The 11,573-nt window shown below is 33.2% G+C and overlaps 1 protein-coding gene across 1 annotated transcript in view; it reads left to right on the forward strand.

Annotated features, from left to right (window-relative positions):
- Positions 1–227: 227 nt before the first annotated feature.
- The window catches only part of Smp_165350 (putative clasp2 protein), a gene marked incomplete at both ends in the record, with an annotated part of 53,900 nt that continues 42,554 nt past the window's right edge, over positions 228–11,573 (forward strand). Inside the window, 10 exons of the mRNA XM_018797150.1 lie at positions 228–294; positions 516–557; positions 1,110–1,171; positions 1,215–1,307; positions 1,735–1,880; positions 3,278–3,413; positions 6,263–6,333; positions 7,979–8,116; positions 9,127–9,425; positions 10,726–10,815. Of these exons, the coding sequence (XP_018652221.1) occupies positions 228–294; positions 516–557; positions 1,110–1,171; positions 1,215–1,307; positions 1,735–1,880; positions 3,278–3,413; positions 6,263–6,333; positions 7,979–8,116; positions 9,127–9,425; positions 10,726–10,815 (1,144 nt within the window). The remainder of the gene's footprint in view (positions 295–515; positions 558–1,109; positions 1,172–1,214; positions 1,308–1,734; positions 1,881–3,277; positions 3,414–6,262; positions 6,334–7,978; positions 8,117–9,126; positions 9,426–10,725; positions 10,816–11,573) is intronic.

Here is an 11,573-nt window from a genome sequence, read left to right on the forward strand (position 1 = left end):
TTCTGACATTTAACAACGAATTCCCTACTTATACAATATTATTTCCCGTATTTGTTTACCAGTTCTGATAGTTTAAACTGGTGTATTATTATGGTATGTTTTTTTGACTGGACTACCCAATCCATTAAACAAATCAGTGATATATCACACCAACTTTATTCTCATTTGTCTTATTGCTATTTTTGGATTTAGTTTCCGGGTTTCTGTCTGTTATTGTGACTACTGCTATGTCCAACTCCGCTGCTGATGGCATCGAACGCAAACCTGGAACTTTATCCAAAACTTCAGTCTCAGGTATCTTTCTTTTTTCTCTTGTTGATATCGTTTTTCCTGATCTAGCGTTGAGTTTGCTTTTGGCATTTTTAACGTATGATACTTTTCAAAGTAGTTCACATTTTTATTGGATAAAAAACTGACTGACTTGTATGATTTTTCCTTTTTAAATTAAAAATGTAAATAATTTCTGACTCGGGTTAATCATTATCATTCCATCTTACACATGCTACCATCTCCAGGTGGAAAATCTGTACGAAAACGTTCCACTGGTGATCCACAAGGTAGTTTTTGTGAAAACGTCCTCATTAATTTTATTGTATTGTGCATGCTATACTATTTTTTTGGATTTCATTAAAGAAAACCATTCACTTGTGCACAGCATTTCATTGGCATGATTTTCTATTAAGTTCCCTCCTACCACCACTCTACACACATATCCACTCACTCATATATATTTTGTCATCTTTTACATGTCATTTTGTCAAAACCATTACTTCTAATATGCATAAAACAGTATGCTGGTGACAGTTATCGTTATGATGGTGGTTTCCAACAGTTTGATACAACAAATAGCAGTGTTCAGCTTTTCATCAGTAAATCTCAATCTAGATCATCATCATTATCATTATCAGGTATTGGTTTGTGTTGTGTTTTGTTTTTCCTTTCACTCTTGTGGTATTTTAGTGGTTTTTGTTTACCCATACATTCTATTATTTGTTTTGTTTCATTGTTTACCACTCAAAAACACCATTAATATTTATTTTATTTTGTTTTTTGAATCAACCAAACCTTTCTCTGTAAAAACCATACTTTTATGGAAATTTCTCATCTAGGTGCTGGCGCCGTGGATGAAGATGTATTTCGACAATCCTTTATACCATCCATGTCAATCACTGTAAGTCTACCATGATTATGCATTTTATCTACGTTCTATGTAGGCATCTTCTGGCAAAGAACTTACTGAGATCATAAATCGTATAAAAGATGCACTTTCTGGGAATCCTGAAGAATGGGAAAAACGTGTAGATGCGGTAATTTCATCTGTTTATTCTCCTTCTTTTTGGTTCGTACCTTTTTTTAAAATAAAAATTCAGTAAGGGCAGTTTTCATTCCAAGTCAATAAAACAAATTTTGTAGTCGTGTCTCAACATTTTATAGCAGTTCATTTAATTTAAGTCCATTAATCTCTCGACTATAATTAGCTCCTAATGTACTATGATTTATCCTTCAGTGTCGTACCTCATTAATATACATAAATTTCCTCTGAATTTGTAATTCCTTCTTAAAATTTTAAGCTACAGTCAGTCCCCAAATAAAAATTAATAATTAGCTAGATTATAATGTAAATCACTTTAAAATTCATCAAAAATTCTTAGTCCGTATTTTAAAACATATAGTTGACTATTTATATTTTTGAATCCCATACAATCTACTCTTCCATCATTTCTTTCTCTTCAGTTAAAAACATTGCGTGCTATAGTTGCCAACGGTGCTCTGCAATATGATGAATTTATTCCTTTATTAAAAACTTTGGAAAATTCCATAGATCTTTCCCTGCGTGATTTAAGATCTTCAGTTGTACGAGAGGCGTGTATAACAGTCGCGTAAGTTAACTTATGCATAAATACACAATTTATTAAAAATATTTATCCTCGGAGTATTATCATTGAAGTCTAAGTCTTAAGTTAGATCTCATCAATATTATGAAAAGTTCTAATGTTTCTATGAGTATGATATTTAAAGTGGTTAGATTATTTACTCACCTCAATATTTCAACCAATCATTTGACAATAAAGTTTCTCCTAACAATCATCCAGCCAAGACCACAGGTTACGATCCCTGATGCTTCATAGATATGCTGATTAACGTCTTGAATAATTAAATATCACTTCTTTGAATTAGCGAGTGTCTCTAGACTGGAACAATGTTTACCTAAAAACGGCCTCACTTATTGTGTGCTTTTCTCAACATCTGTGTATTTATTTCCTTATAGTATTTACCAACCTAACAGAAAACATTCAACACTACATTAGGGTGATTTAAAACCTATTCAGCTGTTAGGAACATGAACGTCAATTGTGCAGTTTGTTATATTTAGTCTAAACATTCGGAACCCCTCTATTTCTCACTTTTTTTCATGTAATATCCACTTATGATTCAAACTCTTATATACTTGTTGTTTATTAGTTTAAATATCCAAATTTCAGCCACTCGGTTGTAGACTCAAATCCTGTCCAATTTACCTAGGTATTTGTAGGAAACCACAGCATCATCAGTTATCTATCTCACTTAACAAACAACCTGTGTCCTAGTTCAAAAACATGTTTTCCGTTACTGAGTCACATTTTTGAATTCCGCCTTGAAACGACCTCTAGTTTTGCTCATTGCGTCTCTTAAACCAGATAGGCAAACATAAACACCACATAATGTATATCAGTTTAAACTGTCACACTGCACATCCTTAAAGCAAAAGAGGAAAAAATTAACTTTAAAAAACACGAAGGTATAAAAGTAAGAATACCGACCTTGACAGGAAATGAAATGTATGAGGAATTCATAAAAGGAAATGATAATATCAGGCAATAATAAGCATGAAATTGTAATCAACTTGTTAGCTACAAAGAAATAGAGAATAAATGTATATGATCCTATGTTATTTAGCGTCTCTAATTTCATGGAAACTAACAAGGAAGTTTGAATTGCTCGACATGTTTCAAGTCCGATAGTTGATGATTCCATAGACTGGTGTAGTGTGTCAGACTCGTTGATGTTAACCCTTTCTTATGGGCTACTCCTATATGTTAGCTAGGATGACATGTCAGGGTAGATGGGGGTTAAGTATGTATAACCTCTATTCCAACCATTTCAACCGAAGAAAGTTTACATCTTCATTCACTGATTTACTTCAAACCACCAAGACCTTTAAAATATTTCATAACGTATAATTCAATTATTTTCACTAGACTCATTTCCTTACATTCTTTTTGCTCAATAACAACAGCTTTTTATCTCAAGAAATTCGTAATCGTTTTGATCGTTTCGCTGAGAGTGTTTTACAAACAATTATTGCGTTATTATCGAATAGTGCTAAAGTTATGGCAACCAGTGGAGTGGTTGCGATGCGATTTATCTTAGAGGTAAGTAATAATCTTCCAAAGTTACCATCGCATTATGTTCTTTTCTTATCGAGAATGCTCTAGATGTTGGTTTCTTGAAAAATTTTTCTCAGTGAACTCGGGGAAATCTATTTATCGTTGGAAGTCCAAACTCATCGTCCAACTTTAGTATTGCTATCAAGGATAACCTTGCACTGGTCTTGATTGTCGAGTGCTCCAGTTACTTAAATCTACCTGGAACCCTTTAGCCTATTTGCTTTATAAATGACGGTTAAAGGGAAACTCTGATAAGACGTAACGTGTTATCCATCAATAAACAAAATTCAGTCTAAATAAACAGTTAGGAACAATGTAATCGAGTTGCTTGACCGTTTTACCTACATCTGGAATTGCATCAACCTTAGTAAATTGGTTATCGAGTGAAATTCCAACTAGTATTTGATAACCTAAGCTACTTATAGTGTAGTCTCATTAACCAAATGTCTATATTATTTACAGTACCCTTTTTAGCGCATCTCTATGTAGTTACACCCCTGAAATGTAGTTATTTAAGGTAGGTCATACCAGGAAATTCAGCAAGTATTTTATGACAACAATTATGGAATTCTTCTGCGTGTTCTACTGAATAAGTATTGTTCAGATTAAGAATGGAATGGTAGATAGAAAATGTATTGTTTTATTTCTGTATCATAGCATAAAATGTACTAGCCTGATACGCTGTTAGGAGCTGCTTCCTTTTCCTTATTCGTAGAAAAAGAGTAAAGTAACATGTGTTTATTCATGAAAATTATCCACTTGCAATGGTCGAATTTCCAGTTTAGAACTTTTTTCCGTCTGTCAATCAATCCAGTGTCATTACTGGCTGGTATACAGAAAATCGAGTGACTCAATGTTCAGTTGTACATGAATATGTATCAGATCATTAATTGTATAATGAATTATGGAACTATTATCTCTTTCATCATTATCATCCTGTCAAACAGTGAATAAATAATCAATAAAATGTTATGCATTTAGTATTTAAGATGAAATGGTTCAATTCGTTTGTTAACTTATGTGAAATTTCGAGATTGATATACACGTTTATGTTATAACTTTGCAAACTATCGGATTAGAAAAGTAATTGAAAAATAATTACAGGAGTAGGTAGATGTATGCGTGTGTGTGTGTGTCTACTGCAGATTACAAAAAGTGGAGAAATAATTGATATACATTTGACAGTATTATTATTATTGACAGCATTTTGTAGAAGTACTATAGCTTAAACAATACAAATGACCAATTACACTGACGAGTATCAATGGAAACAGTTTGTATGTAAATAAATAAATACCTTTAAGCAAATTACGCAACTAAAGGCTTTTGAAAAAATATAACGTTATTAAAATATGAACTTCATTGTTTACATATGGAAAGTTCTATGAATTCAACGAATAGATAAGAAAATTCTATTCAGTGATCTAATCAATTGTCCAGGATGCTTAACGATGTAGGATCGAGTCTGAAAAAAAAATGACTAAATCAAAACATGAAACTAATCCATGTTATACACACTAACTCTTGGTTAGACTTGCTAAGGGAAGTTTAAAAAACATTGGACTCCGTGCTAAATTAATCGTTTTCATAAAAAAGCTGAAAGTTCCCATATTAACACTAGCTTTGTTTGTACGAGCGATGCTGAAGTTAGGTTATAATGCACTAGGTTTAGATGGTGAATCGGTTAGTGAGGTTGTGAATCCTCATTAACTGAAGTGATTGTCGAATTTGTCACGTATACCCAACCACCTCGTACCTCGACAGACGATGTTATCCGATGTAGAAGTAGTTTGGAAGAAAGGTAGGGAAGGCTGGACCAGGATATGGCACCAGTCTTTGAATTTATTGACGGTTGGATCGGGCCATGTTAGTAGGTGTATACTGTATGTTTAGAGTCCATATGATTATCATAACCAATGGTTAGAGAATTTAAATGACATGGCTCAGAACCGTTCTCACTAGAGAAGGTATGTTCACTGCTTATATCCCCTTGAAATCTGAGTCCCGAATTTCTCTTATTCCCTTTTCGATAATAATAGTAATCTTGGATTTTTCGAGATAATTTTATCTCTCTGTGTTAATGTGGTATGGGAACTTGAATCGATGCACATGTTTCGGGTTCTACGTTGCATATGACTGAATGAGCCTTCTTTGTCACTCTTTAAACATGGAAAATAATCAAGGGGTGAAGCGATTAGACACTGAAATAGAGTACAGGATATACATCATACTCCGGTAGGAACAGTTCCGACACATTTTTTGTAAATGTTCAAGTGTACACTGGGAAACAGTACGTAACCTTCAAATTGTCGAAGTAGCTTTCCTAACATACACAATCGATACAGAATAGATGTAATATGGTTGGCAGTGAAATCCAACACACACGTTTCGTTCTATTTGGGACTCGTCAGATGGATGTACCTGTGTCCTACATTTAGTGTTCACTTCGGGACTCGAACCCAGTACCGTTCGCTTCAAGCTCTCACATACCAACCAAGGCCGATCAAATTTCAGCCAAGAATATCAGCAATGGGATAATCCAAGCCATTTCAAATAGGATCAAATCTAAAATTAATGGTTGTGAAGGTCATTAAAAGAAAGCCAAATTACTTGTAGTTTCACGACAATGATTCGTATTGTATAGTATAAAGGTAACCTTACAAACTAATCAGGCAAGTTTTTGGTTCAACAGTTGTTTATTTATATTACGGGTTAATATACGTTAATGTGTACTTTAGAATTTTTAGGAAAATTTCTAACGAAAACAAACCGTCGTCAATATTCATATCCTTCAATAAAAACGTATATTCTTCCTTTTGTCATTCCCAACACAGAATACATGTTCTTCTCGTCTTCTTCCCATTCTCATTTCTTCATTATCATCTAAGTCTAATGTTACCAGAAAGTGAGTTTATTGTTTTTAACTCTGTATAACAACAACCAATCAATAACTTTTTTTTATACACATACAAAATTCTGTTTTCTACATTGTTACCGAGATTATGTAGACTTCATCTGTTAGTTGTTAGAACTAGTAGCGATGTGAATAGTCTCAGTGGTCATCAACATAGAGCTTAGCACAGTTGTTCATTGTCTCAATTTACCACATCATGTTAACACAACCGGATGAATATATCAAGAGAAACAGCGAAAGAGATCAAAACAATTTAAAAGAAATGTTAATAAGAAAAACTGATATGTGCGGATATAGTTTGAGAAGCCTTAGTGAAAAGGCATATGTAAAGGAATACTGGGATTTAGTATTGAAAGAAAAGTAAATTGTAAATGCATTGATGCCATTTTGACCAATTTTAACTCACATCAACCATAGTTGATCCACAACTGATCGTGGTTACCAGGTTATCTAAATCTACGTACGTGACTCTAATCAACAGTCACTAACTTCATAGACTGATCCCATGTCTTTGTTTGGTCACTCAAATATATGAAAAAAATATTTCACAGCTAATTGTTATAGGCTTAACAACAAATCAATCATACTCGGTGTTTCCATCGGTATTTAATATCTATTCATTGTTTCTGTCAAATAAATCATTTTTCATGAAAAATTAGTGTATAACAATTAAGGATGATTCATTGGCGGTGATTTCTAATTCCAGTTGAGATTCCAGGTCAATACCAGTTTAACTAAAGAATAATTAGTATTATATCTTGATAATCGACTCATTTTGAACCGATCTGTCTCACTCGGGCGAATAACCGTTAGCATTCTCGTTTCCATTTCACTTTTGAATAGTTCTAATGATAAAAAACACTACAGTCTGAGATTATAAAAGCTTAAACAGATGTAAAACCAATAAAAATTTCTAAAGCAACTCATTTACTAAATAAATATTTATGTACTCGGCTTTCGATCCCCATCTTTTGGGTGTGAGGGCTAATGATACTACTGTCCGACTGCTCAAACCAAAGTAACAAACAGAGCGGGGTTGAAACCTTACGACCCTACCACTTGAAAGTAGAAATCTATCTACCAAGTCGTTTCTTTGGTCCTAAGCTGTTGGTGTTATCGAAAAAAATGTAAAGCAGCTAATTCTAAAATGAACATTTTGTACTATTGGGGACTGGTGTGTTGGATTATGTATTTGCATTTTTACGTTGTGTTTTTTTACAAGAAAATCCAAACCTCATTACCTACCGCTTTCCACACTAGAGGGTTATGTTCCAAACTAATGAGTTGCAATAACACTGTGTACATATCTATAGTCTTACTGTAAACATCAATACTGGGGTATAGGTACATTCATTCGGCTGATGAGTACCAAATAAATCGAAAAGTGCGCCAGAAATTCTACTTCGCTTTGTAAATCAATTCTAAATCCAGACAATAATAAGACACCTGTTCAAGGAGCCCCCTATGTTAAATATAGTCGAAAAGATCCAAGCTTTCACAAAAAAAACTCTGATATTTGATCACATTGTCTACAATTACTTTAATGGTAATCAGATCTGTTCGGTGTTTGAATATGTTTTTGTGTCTCAATTGGATATATTCGTAAACGAACATTTGATTTCATTTGTTTTTATAGATGCATTTGCGAATTCTTAGAAATCATTTTTCGAACCTGGCCGTTGAATATTCTTGAGAAAAATCTCTCTGTATTACAAGATGCACTAAGGCGCGGTATTTCAGATGCAGATCAGGAAGCTCGATTATTTACTAGACGGTAAGTTAGATGGAAAAATAGGTTTTTTGCTTTCAAACTTTGCTACATTTAGATTTAGATTCGAATAGAATCTAAAGGTGATTCTGAAGTACCGACTATATAAGTACGTAATGGCAGTAAAATGATTGTACTCGATGATCAGTGTTTTAAGATAACACTTCCTTTCGTGAATTATTGCTGTTAGCTGCTAAAGCTTAAGTTCTTGAAACGAGCGAGGTCAAAATTATAATAACTAATACGTAAAAAACTGTGGTGTAACCAATTTTACGTAGATTCTTTTTGGGCTATTAGGTTACACTACCCATGTCTTTCAATTATTTCATAACATTGTTGCCTTACTTCGTTCCCAACAACTGAGAGATATCGTTAGCACACACACACTTCTAACGACCTATAAACTTACGATCTGAATGGTATCACTAGTTCATACACATTCAGTGCACATTATCACCATAATCCTAAAGTAACTTTTCTCTTTGAATTCCCACTTCATCAAATCAATGTCTTAACCTTTTTTTATGGCTAAGATATTTGTGAATGACGACTAGTGTTATCAGATTTAGCAATATGTTTGAAAGCAGATAGTTTAGTACTATGATAACTTGGTTAATAATTGTATAATCGATAAAGCTACAAATAAGTCTTTTGCTAAACAGTGATCACCGATGCATACAAAAATTTAGTTACTGGATTTCTTTTAGATACCGTAAAATTATATGCACTCTGTTGCTGTATCAACTGCTTTACTTATTATTTACCCTTAATGTTAACATGAAATCGAACCCTGAAAAGATTTCCAGATTGTTTGTTTGTTTGAGGAATATTGCTTGCATCATTGTGTTTCATGTATGCAACGATACTTTATCAATAATAATACATTATCAACCGGATATCTTATGATTTCTTTATTTGCTGTTTATATCAGTTGACTAACAATTCAGCTTTTAAGTTATTACTATTTCTCTTATCTAAATAAATTCTTCTCGTTTTTCCGTTTACCTTTAAATTAGTTCATTCCCATTATTTGTTGCTAAATTTCCTGAGCAAGCGAATTTATTTTTACAAAATCTTGATTCTCAAAAACGTAAACTAATTGAAAAAGATTTGATCGCTGCAGGATTATCAGAAGGGATTGGTGCTGGTGATACTGCGACAACTGGATCATCTCGGAGTCAACCTGGCAGTCAGTCAAATTTAACTTATCAAAGTACTAAACGACCAAATCGACCTGTATTAGGCACTAGTTCATTAGCCAATAATACAAATCGCAGTCGTCCACCATTAACTAGTCAGAATGAGTATAATACCGGTAGAGCTACTTATCAGTTGCTTTTTTTGTTTTTTTTAATAAAAAATTTAATTCATATAATCTTATATAAATTATTTTAATAGTTGTTAAATTCTCATACACATTCTTTGTTTACACTGAATAGATTTCTAAAGTGAATCTGTTAGAGACTTCCACGTACTCATCGGAAAAGTCCATAGGGGGCCAAAAACACTTGGAAACACTTTATCCAATCAGCATTGAATAGAGGCTTCTCAGTGAAATCTAGGAAATGGAGTCATATACCACGTTTCTGGTCGGATACTTACCTATTCTGCAACTATGATTAGTATGGTTCCAGAAACTCATAATAGCCAAAGGTCGTGTGTAACTCCATAAAACCCTCGTTTCTCTGCACATAAACTAACTTCAGAGTAAAAAGCGTTCTTTTCACACTTCGCACTTCCTCTTTTGTGTTGAAGTTGTCTTGTGACTTTAGCCTAGGGTTATTAGGAACGGTTAACCAATCGAATCGACGGTTCATTTAGCCAAATTACCAGAATCAAATTGCACAACGAAAACTGGTAATTGCGTCTGATTATTTCGAGTACTTGAAATGCAAAGTTCGTGCAACCAGTTAATGTCATTAGTTTGGATACAATAATTGGACTTATATCATCGGTTAAGTAGTGTTTCAACATTTTTTACCCAAATATCTACACGTAATTTAATACCTCGCCTCCACTTTAGTTACTAACGCGTTGAATCTGATATGGTAGAAGTGAAACATTATGTGATTGTTTCCTCGTTTATTAGTGAGCTCCTCATCATGAGGTTTAACTATCAATAAGTAAAACTTCTTTTAATTCCACCTGTTAGTGTTTCTAAGACTGATTATCAAGAAGGGGGTAGAGCGAGAAACAATAAAGATCATTGTGTAATGTCACAATATTGCATTGGTTAAAATTCAACATTTCACAAATAGTTGTGCGAGGTAAATGAATAAAGGTGAAATAATGCGTAGAAGAAGTACACTATAACATAATGTGTAAAGCGATCGAGGGCGATCTCTGAACATGAGTTGTTTACCTGTTACCATTCATTATAATCAACGCCTACTTTCAATTACTGCTCATTTTCGAATTACAACCTTCGTAGCTTTTCGTTAGCCCTAACACGAATTTTTTTGAAATAAATGTATTTTTATTCACGTCTTTCAGTATATTTTCTTACATAGCTACCTACTTTAAACTCTTTCTGAAGAAATATACCGTCGGTTTCGTAATATTTCAAATTGCTATGTGATGATTGTCACAACATAATTTTTTTGTACATTTCTCAGTTGGTCGTTCTTACCGTCAAGGGTCAATTGCTTCAAATTACGACAGTCGTCCACGTCAGATTGGGAGAAAACTTGTATCACAGTCACAGCGTAAGTTTTGATTCGATTATTACAATTTCACTTTGATAAAACAATTACCTTAATTTTTTCATTTATACTAAATAATTAGTATAATTGACTAGCATCAACTTCAAGACTTCGTTTAAAACGGTAAATAATTGTATTTAACTGCTGTTTAAAACCTGACAGAAGATAAGGATCGCACTAAGACACAGCTGTGATGAAACCTCCCTTATCCTTCTTCTGCTCACTATCCTTTGCATGTTTGTTGAGTTCTACCTTTTTTATTGAAGAAAATTTTTTGATTAATTTTCCTTGATTCTTTTCGATGTGTAAAATGTGATTTAAATTCATATCAGTAAGAAGCAGGATTAGTGAAAATGTGAACTTAATAACTTGGTGGATAACTTGTTTGCTTTTGATGCATTAGATATGAAGTTCTAGGCTCAGTGAAAACAGCAATACTGGAAAATACGTACATTCGCCTAATGTGTCCTAAGAAGGACGTAGTGTGTGTCCTGAATTTCACTGCTAACTACAAACCATCTCTCCTAAGACATGTTAAAAATGACTGTGTCGAGACAATATATTCACAAAATACATATATGCTAACAAAGACTAGTTAAAATTCAGTCCTGAATTGTATAAAAATGCTTGACAAATAATCACATACCTTTTCGTAAAAATATGATAAAATATTGTTATTTGATATTAATACACTATTGAACCATTGAAATATATTGATCATATTAAATGATATGGTAAGCAAAGATGGATAGTGGCTAGCA

Source organism: Schistosoma mansoni, chromosome 4 (genome assembly GCF_000237925.1).
Source record: "Schistosoma mansoni strain Puerto Rico chromosome 4, complete genome".
NCBI lineage: Eukaryota > Metazoa > Platyhelminthes > Trematoda > Strigeidida > Schistosomatidae > Schistosoma > Schistosoma mansoni.